The sequence below is a fragment of the Mustela lutreola genome, chromosome 14 (assembly GCF_030435805.1).
Source record: "Mustela lutreola isolate mMusLut2 chromosome 14, mMusLut2.pri, whole genome shotgun sequence".
In the NCBI taxonomy this organism is placed as follows: domain Eukaryota; kingdom Metazoa; phylum Chordata; class Mammalia; order Carnivora; family Mustelidae; genus Mustela; species Mustela lutreola.
The window spans coordinates 73,467,163-73,481,309 of NC_081303.1; the positions used below are offsets into that span (position 1 = coordinate 73,467,163).

At 64.6% G+C, this 14,147-nt stretch overlaps 1 protein-coding gene across 1 annotated transcript in view; it reads left to right on the plus strand.

Annotated features, from left to right (window-relative positions):
• The window catches only part of ARHGEF11 (Rho guanine nucleotide exchange factor 11), a 74,013-nt gene that overhangs the window by 56,986 nt on the left and 2,880 nt on the right, over positions 1–14,147 (plus strand). Inside the window, exons 19-38 of the mRNA XM_059146768.1 lie at positions 1,245–1,268; positions 1,413–1,557; positions 1,812–1,908; positions 2,585–2,614; positions 4,729–4,855; positions 7,153–7,332; positions 7,427–7,474; positions 7,622–7,809; positions 8,019–8,165; positions 8,432–8,511; positions 8,615–8,740; positions 9,135–9,252; positions 9,904–10,082; positions 10,407–10,482; positions 10,570–10,737; positions 11,131–11,221; positions 11,705–11,830; positions 12,170–12,225; positions 13,252–13,470; positions 13,650–13,976. Of these exons, the coding sequence (XP_059002751.1) occupies positions 1,245–1,268; positions 1,413–1,557; positions 1,812–1,908; positions 2,585–2,614; positions 4,729–4,855; positions 7,153–7,332; positions 7,427–7,474; positions 7,622–7,809; positions 8,019–8,165; positions 8,432–8,511; positions 8,615–8,740; positions 9,135–9,252; positions 9,904–10,082; positions 10,407–10,482; positions 10,570–10,737; positions 11,131–11,221; positions 11,705–11,830; positions 12,170–12,225; positions 13,252–13,470; positions 13,650–13,976 (2,552 nt within the window). The remainder of the gene's footprint in view (positions 1–1,244; positions 1,269–1,412; positions 1,558–1,811; positions 1,909–2,584; positions 2,615–4,728; positions 4,856–7,152; positions 7,333–7,426; positions 7,475–7,621; positions 7,810–8,018; positions 8,166–8,431; positions 8,512–8,614; positions 8,741–9,134; positions 9,253–9,903; positions 10,083–10,406; positions 10,483–10,569; positions 10,738–11,130; positions 11,222–11,704; positions 11,831–12,169; positions 12,226–13,251; positions 13,471–13,649; positions 13,977–14,147) is intronic.

Consider the following 14,147-nt stretch of genomic DNA (forward strand, 5'->3'; position numbering starts at 1 on the left):
GGACCCCAGTGGGAGGCCCACGCCGCGTGTCTGCAGGGGGGCTGCCTTCAGGAGGCAGATGAGCTGGAGGACAGGTGACGGGCCTAGCGCGAGGAAGGAGCTCGCAGCACAGCGGCCGTGCCTCTCCGGCCCATCTTGACATCGTCCCCCGCATGACTTTGTGGGCACACGTCAGGCTCAGGCCTGCGTGACCTCAGTCTCAGCTACACACTGACAAAAGGGGGACAAGGAGGTCTTCGTAGTTTGTTCCCGAGGCCGTTCGGAGCAGTGAGATTGATGGGGTCTCTTCCGGGCTCCTGGGATGTGTTCGTGGGCAAAAGAGCAGTTCCCGTGACGCGGACGTGGTAGCAGGAGGAGGCCACATTTGACGCGCACGTTCTGTAGCGCGTTCGGAACGAGGAGAGGGAGGCAGCAGCTCCGAGGAAGGGGTCTGGAACTAGCGCGAGGCCATTTCAAATAGGTTCAGGGCAAGCCACACCCGGAGAGCAGCACGGGGCACCTGCGGGACGTGGGCCGCTCCTCCTCACGGCACCTGGGAGCAGAGCATCCCAGGCAGAGGGAGGCGGGGCGGGGGGGCGCTTGGCGTCTGGGGGCTGCGGAGAACGGCATGGCTGGGGCTCGTGGAGAAGGTCTGGGCTGACGTCCGGGGCCGGAAGGGGCAGCCGCTGAGCTTTCAGCCACGCCTCGGACCTCCCGGGCCCACTGCCCTAGCGGTCTGACGGCCAGAGTCCGCCCAGGGGTGAGCGCGGCACCAGCCTGTACGCAATCAGTGTCGCCGGCGCGTGAGCGCCCTGCTTGTGATGAGGCCAAGCAGGGAAGCCTCGGTCTTGATCCCAGAGACCTGCTGCTGGCTCACGTGCCCTTCTGAGAATCCTGTGCGTTAACGTGTGTCAAGTTCACACGTGTCAGGCAGCACCTGGCCCCTAGCAGACCCTCCAGTGTTTGTTGCCGGTACCATTTGCCTGGTCAACGGGTTCCCTTAGATCCGGTCTCAGGGTACGACCTTCTGTCTTCCCTCAGTGGGCGCGGCAGAGCCCCTTTCTCCAGAATACTTGCTGGGGCTGTGCGGAGGCCTCCAGGGGAGGGAGAGCTGTCCCTGCCTGGGCCCCACGCCAGCTCCGAGCAGAGCCCAAGAGTCGAGGCCCCCACGGCCCCCATCTTCCATGTCCGCGCGGTGGACACGGCTGCAGGTGGACACAGCTGTGCCCCGTGGTGCGAGTCACCTGTCCTTTCTTTGATTCCAGGTCCAAGTACGAGGAGGACAGGAGGTAAGTGTGATGTTATGGGGGCCCCTGGCCTCGGGGGTCACAGCGGGGCGTGGGGTCCAGGCCGCTGCTGTTCTGGGACCACCGCCTGGGTGGCAGGGACAGTACAAGCACTCTGCCCGCACCCCCTCCCCCCCACCGTCGCAGCGCCCCCATGGACTTCGCCCTCAATGCCTACATGAGCCATGCCGGGCTCCGTCTCCGAGAGGCACGGCCTTCCAGTGCAGCTGAAAAGGCCCAGGCAGCTCCCGACAAGGACAAGTGGCTGCCCTTCTTCCCAAAGACCAAGAAGGTGACAGAGCTATCTAGAAAGTATCTTCTGGTGCGGTTCTTTGCGGGGGCAGGGAGGGGACATGCTGGGAAAGTCCCCCCACCGCATCCCTGCCCTTGATCCCACTGTCCGTGAGGACCCACAGATGAGCTCAGTACCACGCCAGCTCAGGAACCTGTGGGAGTCTGCTTCCCAGTTCGGGGCGCACCTTGGGGCCAAAGGCCATGTCTGGGGATTGGGACCTTCTCCAAACCAGGTGTCTCTTGTCTCAGCAGAGCAGCAATTCCAAAAAAGACAAGGACGCGTTGGAGGACAAGAGGCGAAACCCTATCCTCAAGTACATCGGGAAGCCTAAAAGCTCGTCACAGAGCAGTGAGTCTAGGGGGTCGGCGGCCTGGGCAGGGTGCAGCCACGGGCCCACACGCCACTTCCTGTCCCTGCTGCTCAGTCTCCCCTTGCCGGTGCCTGCAGGCTTTTCCAGGGACAGGGACCAGAAGGCCATGTTGGTCCCTGGGCCTGAGTCTAGAAACTCAGAGCCCGTATGGCCGCGGAGGAACACCCCCGCCCCCTGCCAGCGGCAGTAACTGCCCCATCCACCTTCTCCAGTCGGCTTTGTCCAGGCCCCGGCGTCGTGCGGGCGGCACATGGGGGCCCTCGAGGGGACGTCCAAGTGACCATGCAGCAGAGCTAGACAGATGGGGCAGGTTTGGGGCCGAGAGGCCCCCCGATGCCACTGCGCACCTGGAACTCGGGTGGGCCATTCGCGGGCTCCCGTCTCTGTCATGGCTCCGGAACTTGCCGCCGGCCCCCCGGGCAGCATCTTCAGCCACCACCGGTAGTCTCAGGAGTCTGGGAAGGGCCCTGGGGTGGGCCAGCAGCCTTTTCGGAAATGGCTCTTGGGGATGGGGGGGTCTCTTCTGGATGAGACCAGAGGTTTGCCCCACTACCTTTCCACTTTCCAGCTCAGTGTAAGTTTTGTTTTGAGTCTTGAAGCATTGGTTTGACTTTTCATGGTTTACTTTTGTTTCTGTTTGTTTTTTTTTTTTAGCATTTCATATTCCCTTGTCCCCTGTGGAAGGTAAAAGGACCATTTTCTGTGGGTTTTTCTTTGCTTTAGCTTTGAGTTTCCATCTCTCAAGTCTGTGTCTCCTTCTCTCTCTGTGGGCCCCTCCTCCGTCCGTCCGTCCGTCCCTTTCCTCTGTTTGTCCGTCCCTGTGACGCAGCCCGCTCCGGGCGCTGCTCTCCAGCCCCCTCCCGTCTTGGGGATCGGGCTCCAGAAGTGCCGGGGCTCTGTGTGCACGTGGGAGGCCACATCCCACGCAGTCTCCTCGGATTTTTGTTTCCCTTGAAATGACAAAATTCCTCATTCTGGAGGGTTGTGCGGGCTTTCTTCAGTAGACAGCAGGTCTCCACCGGTTCTCTGGGGCTTTTACTGTCTGTCCGCGCCTCTGCTTCAACCCTCCGGCGCGGCCCCTCCCTGACCCTGACTCTGAATGCGGTGGACGGCGCCGTGTAAGTGCGGCAGTTAGAGGGAACGTCCCACTCTGCGCGGGAGCCTCGTGTGGCTAAGCCCCCGCGCACGGAAAAATCACATCCTCACATCAATCCCGAGAGGCTGAGCGCCTCCAGGTGGGGGGAGCCCAGGTGCTGTGGATTCGCCCCCCCTCCCCGGCCCCCGCACCAGCACCGTCACATGCCGGGGATCCTCTGGCTCTGCGGTGGGTCTCTATGGAGAGAGCCGTGGGATGCAGTCAGGAAACATCTGGGCACTAGAAGTCATTTTCTGTAAAGTGACAGTTAAAAATAGTGATATTCAAAATTATTTCAAGGTTTAAAATTCCTAGATCCTTTATGCTACTTTAAAGAAGAAAAAGTTTAAAATTCTGACACAAGGTCTATAAAAATGGTAGAAAAATAAAAGAACGGCCTTACGTCCCAGGCCCTTTGTTCTTCGCACACCCGGTCCCGTCTGTCCTGTCCGAGAGAGACCAGCCCCACCGATCTGCCACCCAGGGCCCCCAGGAGGGGGAGGGGCCTGGCGGTCCCAGTGATTTAGCGATTGGGTTTGCTGTTCTCAAATTCCCGGGACATCAGGAAAGTCTGGATCCACGTCTGAGGACCGGCCCGCCCTCCCTGCGGCAGACACCCCACCACCAAGCTTTGGACCGCTTGGGGTCACCCCTGACTAGCAGGGAGTGTGTCTGGTTGTTAGTAACGTGGACTCGACTTCTGTCTCGTTTCACTGTCACCCAGAGGATGGACGAGAGAGAACGGGGGACACCAGTGAAAAATGGGCTCGTTTTAACAAACTGTGTTCCTTCCTGCCTGTTTTTCACCGTTACCCTGGCTTACTCGGTCATGCCGGCTCCCAGACCACACTGTCCCTCGTCATGGCATGCGGCTACTTGCCGAGGACGCGTGGCCCGCAGGAGGGGAGCAGGGACTCCGCCAGTGGCTGCGTACCCCAGGGTGTTCCCGGGCCCCACGCCATCTCCCAGCGGTGCTGCTCAGGGTGTGAGCTGCATCGCTGAGCCCGGGACAGGTGGAGGTGGCCGCGGCCCCCAGAGTAAGGGTGACATAGCAGTCCCTCGTCCAAACACGTCCTCACAGCCCCTCGCAGTGGGTCTGGGAAACTTCCCCAGCTGCTGCCCAGAGGGTCCTGAGTTCCGCTTCCTCTGGCCCGGGCGCGTTCTTGCAGAGCCCAACATTGGCTCTTTAGGGAGATGTGGATGTTTCCACAGGCGGGACCCAGGTCGTGTAGGTAGGATCAGGGCTTCCCCAGCTCCTGTTCTGAGGTCCCTGGAGCTGAACTCACTGTCTTTGAGGACGAGAGCCCCTCTCGGGCATCACACGAGCCTTTTGAGTTTCTTACCTGTCCTGTTTCTTTGAATAAGAAACGTGAGAGAGAGACCACCGTGCTGCTCTGCACACTAGTGGGAGAGGACCTGGAGCTAGACCAGGGACGGGTCTGGTCCCAGGGACAGGTGTGGTCCCTGGGACGGGTCTGGTCCAGGGCTCTGGTCCCAGGGACGAATCCAGAGGAAGAGCACCGTGTCTCCCGGCTCTTAACCCAGTGCTGCTGTCCTCCTGCTTGCTCATAGCTCTGTCTTTGGGGCCAGGCGGGAGCGAGGGTCTTGGGGCGCCGTCCCCGGACAGGAAACCGAGTGCGCTCCCTTGTGTCTCTGCTTCCAGTCAAGCCAGGCAACGTGAGGAACATCATTCAGCACTTTGAGAACAACCAGCCATATGATGCCCCGGAGCCCGGGACACAGCGGCTGTCCACCGGCAGCTTCCCCGAGGACCTGCTGGAGAGTGACAGGTGAGGGGGGCCACATGGTGCTGGCCGCCTCCCCAAGGAGGGGAGCCCGGGCAGCGACTGCAGCCAGCATCGACCCCCCTGCCTCGCCCACTCCCTTAGCCTGTAAGGCGCCCGCTGCAGGGCTCGCAAGCGCTCCCTCTGCCTCCCTGCCTGAGGACCGTTGGGAAAGGATGTGCTCCGTGCTGGCAGTGAGGCCCGTGGAGGACAGAGCCGGGCCCCTGACTGCCCAGCCTGGGGCTGCTCACCCTCAGCGTCTGCTCTGGGTTCATCCGGGGCTGCTGAGCAGCGTCTGTCCCGGGAATGGGCTAGAGGCTGAAATAGAGCTGCTGATCGGGTCGCCACGGGTGTCAAGGCGAGAGAAGACCGTGGGGCAGGGTGGCGGGAGGCGGTCCTGGGAAATAGCGAGGTCCCACAGAGACGGTTGTGGGCGCCCGTGAGGAAGAGTGCGTAGATGGGGCTCCCCCGCCTCCCAGCACAGCGCTCTTCCCTCTCAAGACGCGCAGGGTCTGCAGCGTGGTCTCTGGGTCCTCAGGAGAGCCCTGCTCCGGCCTGGGCGCGCCCTGGACTGTGGTGTGATAGCAGCCATGTCCTGTCTCGGACTCTCCAGCCAGCACTTCAGTGAAAACGCTGGTCGGAAAGCTCCGAGCACAGTCACTCTCACATTCCCTCAGTCACTCTCAAGCTGTAGTCCCCGTGGTCCTGCGTGTGCAGAAAGAACACATGTGTGACTCGAGCCTGAGCCTCTGAGCGGGCACGCACGCAGTCCCCAGGGAGCGGCCCGGGGGGCCAGACCGTCTTCCCTCCGAAACCATAACCGCACCAAGTCTGCCGTTCCCGCTCGCACCCGAGGCTGCTCGTTTGCAGGCCCTGTCTGTGAGCCTCGTGCGCTGGGACGACTGCCGTAGCGAGGCCAACGGAGAGTCGGGGAAGAGGGAGGTTACGCTTGTCCCGGGTGGAGGGATTGAGTGCTGGTATCAGCAAGTACATCAGACAAATGGTTCTGTAGACGTCACGTTTTGGGAATAAGGCGAGGCCTTCTGCAAACCTGTGTTCTTGAGGCTGCCGGGGAGCGAACTGTGCCCTGAGGCCCTCACTAGGCTCCTGACTCCACGGTCGGTGGAGCCCTTGGCCTGGCTCTCTCTGCGGCACAGTGGGGCCGGGCTCTGCAAGTGAGAGGAGCCCCAGTTCCAGAAGGCAGCCTTCCTTCTAGGGACGGGGCGCCGGAGGTGGTTGTGCCCTGCTCCTGGGGAGGAGTTCACTCACCCGCGGTGCCCAGGAGGAGGCCGGGCGGCGCTCACTGGGCTCAGGCGGCCACTGTGGGGCGCTGGTGAGAGTGCTGGTGGCAGGCTCGGTTGCAGACGCTCTCGCTGACCCCGGGGGGCGGGGGGTGTTCAGAGGCGATGGGCTGGCGGTGGTTCCTAACCCTCAGGACCCCAAGGGCAGGGAAGCTCCGTTTGGGTCCTTGGTGGTTCGGACAGACGTGATAAACGGGGACCAAGCTACTTGGTTCTTTTCTCTGCGGCAGCCTGCTCCCCACGTGGGTGGAGATGAGTGACAAGCAGCAGGGCCTGGCAGGGAAGGCCCCACCCCGGGGCAGTCAGGGGTCCGCGGTGCCGGCTGCCACTGTGGGCCTGCAGTGCAGGACGCAGAGGAGAGCAGTCCCGGCCGTCGGTCGGCCTCTCACGTCCCAGAGACACTCTGTGGCCAAACGTGGCTGCCAGGGCACAGCTTCCTGCCATCAGAAGCCAACCCCCTGCTCCCCCCCCCCCCCCGCCCCGCGAGCCGGCCCGCCCCCAGGAGGGGAAGCAGAAGCTGGGAAGCGAGCACAAGACAGGGACAGGAAACCCTGCGCCACGGCTAGGGCAAGAGGCCAGCAGCGGGTAGACCTTGTGCCAGGCCTGCCAGTGAGGAGGCTGGCCTGCGTGTGAGAGGGTAGCATCTGTCCCCCTGGTAGGAAATCCCAGAGAGGGAGAGCTCTGCCTCCCGCAGAGTCCGAGGTAGGGGCTGACCTGCTCCAGAGCCAAAGGCAAGGGACACTGGCCACCACACAGCCCGGGATCCGGACCTCCAGTGCCCATAGCTGTCTTGGCAGCTCCGGTCTCGGTAGCTGTACACAGCACAAGTCTGGTCTGTTGGTCCCGGATGTCCCTTGTCCTCTGGATGGAGACTTAGAGCAGCAGCAGTTGTCACTGGGAAGTTCAGGCCCTGTGGGTTGGGGGTAGAGGGCCCCTGAGTCAGGGTCACAGGTGTAAGCCGTCCAGGCTGTCAGACCCTGGGTGTCTTGCCCTGCTCCCCAGCTCCCGCTCAGAGATCCGCCTGGGCCGCTCTGAGAGCCTGAAGGGCCGGGAAGAGATGAAGCGGTCGCGGAAGGCGGAGAACGTGCCGCGCTCTCGCAGCGACGTGGACATGGACGCGGCCGCGGAAGCAGCCCGCCTCCACCAGTCAGCCTCCTCCTCTGCCTCCAGCCTCTCCACCAGGTGAGCAGGGTTTGGGCAGCTTGGTGGCAGGGGTGGTGGGGGGCAGGGGTGCTCTCTCGGGGCAGCGGGTGCTGAGGGCTGACTTCCTCCACAGGTCTCTGGAGAACCCGACCCCTCCCTTCACCCCCAAAATGGGCCGCAGGTGAGTGAGGCGCCCGGCCCCGAGCGGCTGGTTGGGTGTACGCATCCGTCTGCACAGCTGGAGGGTCCCCCCGGGCGTGGGGCAAGCGGGTCGGACTGGCTGTTGGGGGCGCCCTTCCTCCTCGCGGAGCCGGCCCTCTCCCCTCAGGAGCATTGAGTCCCCCAGCCTGGGGTTCTGCACAGACGCCCTCCTCCCGCACCTGCTAGAGGACGATCTGGGCCAGCTGTCAGACCTGGAGCCGGAGCCAGACGCCCAGAACTGGCAGCACACGGTGGGCAAGGACGTGGTGGCCGGGCTAAACCAGAGGGAGATTGACCGTCAGGAGGTCATCAACGGTGAGGGTGTGCGCCGGCACTCGGGCAGCGCCCAGGGGACGCGACCGGCTCCGCGTCGCGTGCCTTCCCCGGGGGCAGCGGAAGTAGCCCCTGGGACGCCAGCGCCCGAATGCCTCAGCAGTGAGGTGGTTGGGGGTGACAGCCGTCCCTGCGGATGCTTGCTGACATCTCCCGCTCTGCCTTCCTCCGTCCCGCGACGCCCCGCTCAGAGCTGTTTGTGACGGAAGCGTCCCATCTGCGCACGCTCCGGGTCCTCGACCTGATCTTCTACCAGCGGATGAAGAAGGAGAACCTGATGCCCCGAGAGGAGCTGGCCCGGCTCTTCCCCAACCTGCCCGAGCTCATCGAGATCCACAGTGAGGGGCCCTCCTCCCCACCTGCTGCCCCCCCACACACATGCCTGTTCCAGCTGGCCTCTAGGTCTCTGTCCCTTCTCCACCACACACCAGGGCCCCCTGGAGCAGCGCCCCTCGCCAGTGCTCCCTGGCCTGGAAACCAGCCTTCCCCTTTCCCTGGACCCTTTCCTGCCCAGCACTGGTGCCACGGGTCCCCTCTGAGGGTGGCGCCGGGTCCGGCCACATAGCTTTGCCCCAGGCCCCTGTGTCCCTTCTGTCCGTCCCAGATTCCTGGTGCGAAGCCATGAGGAAGCTCCGGGAGGAGGGTCCCATTGTCAAGGACATCGGTGACCTCATGCTGGCTCGGGTACGCCCAGAGGAGACGGGTCCCCTTTCCCACGGCTGCACAAGTGGCGGAGGAGGGTATGGGGCAGGCATGTGACGCCCAGACGGTGTCCCTCGTGCCGCAGTTCGACGGCCCTGCCCGGGAGGAGCTCCAGCAGGTGGCCGCCCAGTTCTGCTCCTGCCAGACCGCCGCCCTGGGGCTCATCAAGGCCAAGCAGCGCAAGGAGAGCCGGTTCCAGCTGTTCATGCAGGTGCGCCCACGGCCAGCAGGGGAGCCCCGGGCCTCCCCCGCCCATCCACGCTCAGAAACATGGCCTGGTGCCCGCTCTCAGGACAGACCGCTGCTCCCCAAAAAGGACCTGATCTGCCGTCAGGAGGCCCCGTTCACTCCCAGGGCCCATGGGCACGGAGGCAGTACCCAGGTCCTCGTCCATAAAGTGGGCATGGCAGTCGCACAGGGGCGCCTGTCCGGCCACCCCCTTCCCTGGGTTCCCTGCCTGGCGCCACCCACCTTCCCCTAAATACTTAAGGAGTCGCTCTCCCGGATCAGGACCCACTTGGAATTTTCACACCCATCTGGGGCCTGAGCCCATGGGCCGGCTCCTGACTGGGCTGACGTCTCCGTCCGCGTCCCCATCCTTCCAGGAGGCTGAGAGCCACCCCCAGTGCCGACGGCTGCAGCTCAGGGACCTCATCATCTCAGAGATGCAGCGGCTTACGAAGTACCCCCTGCTGCTGGAGAGCGTCCTCAAGCACACGGAGGGTAGGGCGCCGGGCGTGTGGCCCCACGCAGACCTCCTCCGAGCGCAGCCCTGCTTTGTGACCTTGCGCGAGACCTTCCCGGTCTTCAGGGTCTGCTTCCTGGCCTCATTAGGGTCCGTCCAAGAAAGCGATCACAGCTGTGCCCTAGGGAAGATCAGGTGTTCAGAGTCGAGAGGAGGGAGGGGGGTCCTGCAGCCTGCGTGGGGTCTGAGGAAGCATCTGGATGCCTGCAGGGTTGGCACATGAACTCCCCCATGACCGTGGTCCCAACCCTTGGCCAAGGCACAGTCGGCACCCACCCCGCCTATCCCCCTGTTGGATGCCTCCGTGCCCTTGGACTTGGGGTGTTGGAGTCTGGGTATGGAGTGGCCCCCCGGAGGCTGTTCCTGCCCCCAGCTGGTCCCCGGCCCTGCCCCACCCACATCCCCAGAGCTGGTTGCAGGCCAGGCGGCGATTCCCACGAGCTGCTGGTGTGTTCAGAGAGGGGCGGTCTGAAACCGGGGCCCCTCCGTGGCAGAGACCCCTACGTTTGAGGGCCTCAGTTAGGCAAAGGCAGCACCCCGTGCCCATGCCTGCCAGCTCGCCAGGTGCATCAGGCTTTGACGGGCTTCCCAGGCAGGAGCCCCTGACTGCCACCTCTGCCCCGCCGCAGGTGGCACCCCTGAATACGAGAAGCTCTGCCGGGCACGGGACCAGTGCCGGGAGATCCTCAAGTACGTGAACGAAGCAGTGAAGCAAACAGAGAATCGGCACCGGCTGGAGGGCTACCAGAAGCGGCTGGACACCACGTCGCTGGAGAGGGCCAGCAACCCGCTGGCCGCAGAGTTCAAGGTGGGAGCAGAGCCGGGGCCTGGAGGGACTCGGGGCGGGTGGCATGGCCAGTCTGGGAAGGGGTGCCCCAACGGGACCCCACGCACACCCAGGCAGACAGCCCCAGTGGCGGGACCAGATGCTGGAACCTAGGGCGATGGAGAGGGAATGAGACAGGGTCGGGGCAGGGAGGGGCCTTGGTCCTACCCATGCCCCACGGGGGCTTCCGAGCAGAGAAGGCCTCCTTCCTGCCGCTGGCCCCCAGCTCCTCCGCGGGGCGTCTGGCGCCTGGGTGATTCTTGCATGAGCTCGATGAGCGAGCAAGTGAGTGGCTTCTCCCTCCAGAGCCTGGACCTCACAGCCAGAAGGATGGTCCACGAGGGGCCCCTGAGCTGGAGGATCAGCAAGGACAAGAGCTTGGGTAGGTGTCTGGGCACGGGGGCCGCGCGGCTCCCCCGGGGGTGGGGACGGAGCAGCCGGCCCCTGACGGCAGCCCTCCCCACCGCAGACCTGCACGTGCTGCTGCTGGAGGACCTCCTGGTGCTGCTGCAGAGGCAGGACGAGAAGCTGCTGCTCAAATGCCACAGCAAGACGGCGGCGGGCTCGTCGGACAGCAAGCAGACCTTCAGCCCCGTGCTCAAGCTCAACGCCGTGCTCGTCCGCTCCGTGGCCACCGGTACCCACAGGGGTGGGGGCAGCCCAGGGTCAAGCTCCCTGCCTCCCCTGCGGACCCCCTGAGCCAGAGGATGGGGCCGGAATGGGGCCGGAGGGCATGGGGGGGCGGGTCTCATGTCAGTCAGACAGGCAGACAGTCAGGAAGGAGCCCCGGGACAACGCCTGCCGTGCCTCTGGGGCTCACAGGCTGGGACAGGGACTAAGGCCCTGTGCTCCCACCGTGTTAGGAGCAGAGGTTGGGGATGGCTGTGAAAGGGACCTGTGAGGGCCCGTCCCAGCGTGGGCCCCACGGGGTGCACTGACCCAATGCGTGTCATGCCGTGGTCGAGGGTCCGGGCTCCAGGGCTGCTGTCCCCTCCGTCGCCCGCCACCGACCCTCCCCTCCCCCACACAGACAAGCGGGCCTTCTTCGTCATCTGCACCTCGGAGCTGGGCCCCCCCCAGATCTACGAGCTGGTGGCACTGACGTCGTCAGACAAGAACACGTGAGAATTGAGGGGGCCACGCATAGATGCTTTCCCTTGGCCAGCGGGGACACTGCAGGTGCAGGGGGCCCCAGGGCCATTGTCCTCGCCCGAGTCCAGTGTCACCAGCGCCCCTTGCTCTTCTCACTTCTGCCTGCTGCCTGCCCTCGGGGTGTGTCTGCCCCTCTAAGCTCCCTTCATCCACGCGCCCTTGGCAGGCGCCTCCTCCTGGGCCGACACCCACCCACCCCATCTCTCCTCTCGGCGGCCTGGCGAGGTGGCGTGACTCAAAGCACAGACTGGTGGAGTCCCACGGCGTCTCGGTGTCAGGGCCGTGCTCCGAGCGTGGGTCTGGCCTCTCGGGTCGTGTGGAGGGAGCGAGCCGCTGGGCAGCGCGGAGCCCAGAGCCCGGCAGAGGCTGACTGTTCGCGGCTCGCCGCCGGGTGGTGGAGGGGGTGTGCCGCGGCCTCGTCCTCACCACAGTCCTCTCTGCTCCTGCCACAGATGGATGGAGCTTCTGGAGGAGGCCGTGCGGAACGCTACCCGGCGCCCGGGAGGTGCCCCTGCGCTGGCCCATCCGCCGCCCCCAGGCACCCAGGCGCCGGCGCAGCAGAGCCCCACACCCAGCAGGTGCTGGCCCGCGCCCTCGCTGCAGGCCACCTGCTGGCTGCTTCCGAGCCCTTCCCACCTCGGCCATCTGCCCCGTCTCCTCTCCCCCTACCTGGCTATCCTGGAGACCACACGGAGGGGGGTGCGGGGTATACGGTCAGGACTGGCAGAAGCCAGCAGCATCCGCCCTCCCCGCAAGGTTGCCGGCCAAGGGCAGGTGCCGAAGCCTTACACCTCCCTGTTCGGACCCCCCCCCCCCAGCTGCCTGTTCTGATGCAGGAGGCCAGGAGGCATCCGAGACCTCACCCCTTCTGGCTGGCAGAACCGCAGCGGGTGACCACTGGTGCCTTTTTCCCTCAGGGTCCAGCTCGATGGCTCAGAAGTATTCCACAGTGAACCAGAGGAGCTGCCCGGAGGTATGTGCCCTGAGCTGTCTCTGCAGGACCCTCCCCCGCTTCCGCCGTCCAGTGTTAGGAGGGCAGGTCAGGAGGTGACGAGAGAGGCCCTTGGGGCCTGAAGTGTGAGGTTTGGATAGAACAGAGGAGTAAGTGAGCAGGGGGTCCAACAGACCTGTGCGAGTGTAGACAAGCTCACGTGGACAGAGAGTCTTTTTTTTTTTTTTTTTTAAGATTTTATTTATTTGACAGAGAGATCATAATAAGTAGGCAGAGAGGCAGGCAGAAAGAGAGGAGGAAGCAGGCTCCCCGCTGAGCAGAGAGCCCGATGCGGGGCTCGATCCCAGGACCCTGAGATCATGACCTGAGCCGAAGGCAGGGGCTTAACCCACTGAGCCACCCAGGTGCCCTGGACAGAGGTTCTGACCCTGGCTCTCTGGGGACAGGTGTTTGGCCATTGGGTGGAGTCCAGGGGCCCTTGCTTCCTGCTCCTGGGCATTTCTGTGGAGAATGACATGCCGGGGCGACAGCGTTCCCGGGCTGGGGCTGGGGAGGAAGGGTACGGGGTCCCACTGAGCAACTCTCTGGGGAAGGATGTAGGGCGCTGGGTTTAGAGAGAGACCTCCAGGCGGGCGTCTGCGCGGGTCCCTTCATGCCTCCTGCGGGTCTGTGGCCACGGGCCTTCTCCGGCTCTCGGTCTGCAGTGTAAGCGGCGCCCCTGCCCACCCCTGCCGTGGCCTGCGCTCTGCTGTCCCCACACCTACACCGCTGCCTGCCGTGTTTCTCACAGAGGCCCCTGAGTGCTGCGGTTCGTGGGTGTCTCCCACTAGAACTTAAGGTCCCCATGGGCTGGACCCGTGTTTTGTCGCTACTGTGGGCCCAGAGTCTGGGCCAGTGTCCGGCCGTACTTGGTACTCAGGAAGCATCAGTAAACGTCCCCAGAGTGAATCAGCCAGGGTTCCGGTTCCCCTTGATCCAGAGCTGGGCACCGGGTCAGCCCCCACGGATCGTCCCCCCCACTGGCTCACGCCACCCTCCCCCCCGCAGCAGGCCCTGGGCCCCAGCAGAGGGCGAGGGGGACGCACCCGGTCCTGCCGGAGGATTCCGAGCGGGAGGGCAGCCTGGAGGAGGAGCTGGGTGCCCTGCCCCATCCCTCCACGTCTGCGGATGGAGAGCACAGGGGTGGCCGGATGAGAGACCCCATCCTCCTGCCCCTCCCAGGCCCTCTGTTCACGGAAGGGCTGGCCGACTCAGCCCTGGAAGACGGTGAGTGCCTGGTGAACCCCTGGTCCCTCCACCGGCCCGAGGGCTCTCCCTGCGTGTTTGAGGAGAGAAGGGGCCCAGACGGTCGGGACCCTGTGTCCCCACGCCAGCTCCGGCCCGTGGGAAGTCGGGGAGAGGACACGCCCCGTGCTGGGGACACCACCTCCCTTTTTCTCCTCCAGTGGAAAGCCTGCGACACCTCATCCTGGGGAGCCTGCTGCAGGGTCAGCGCCCTGAGGCACAGCCTGCCGGGGAGCCTGAGGACGACCTCACCCCTACACCATCCCTCGGGAGCAGCACCTGTCACCCCGCAGACCCCGGCTCTCCAGGGCACGGCCTCCTGGGGGTGGAGGAGCCGGAGCAGGGGGACGCGGCTCTCCGCTCCCTGGAGCAGCTGCCCCCGCGGGCCCGGAATTCCGGGATCTGGGAGTCTCCCGAGCTGGACAGGAACCCCGAGGAGGAGGCTCCGAGCGCCGAGGCCACAGGACGTTACCAGGTGGTGAGAAAAGGTAAAATGATGGGACACCCCCCGTGGAGACAGACCCACAGCTCGCCGGGGTCAGGGCGAGTGCAGGTGGCGCTGAGCATGCGGAGGCCGGCGCGGGGTCCCGGGGATGATGCTGCCGCTGCGCAGAAGCTTTGGGGTCGGAGGGTTTCAGAGCCTGTCCCCTGACGTCTGT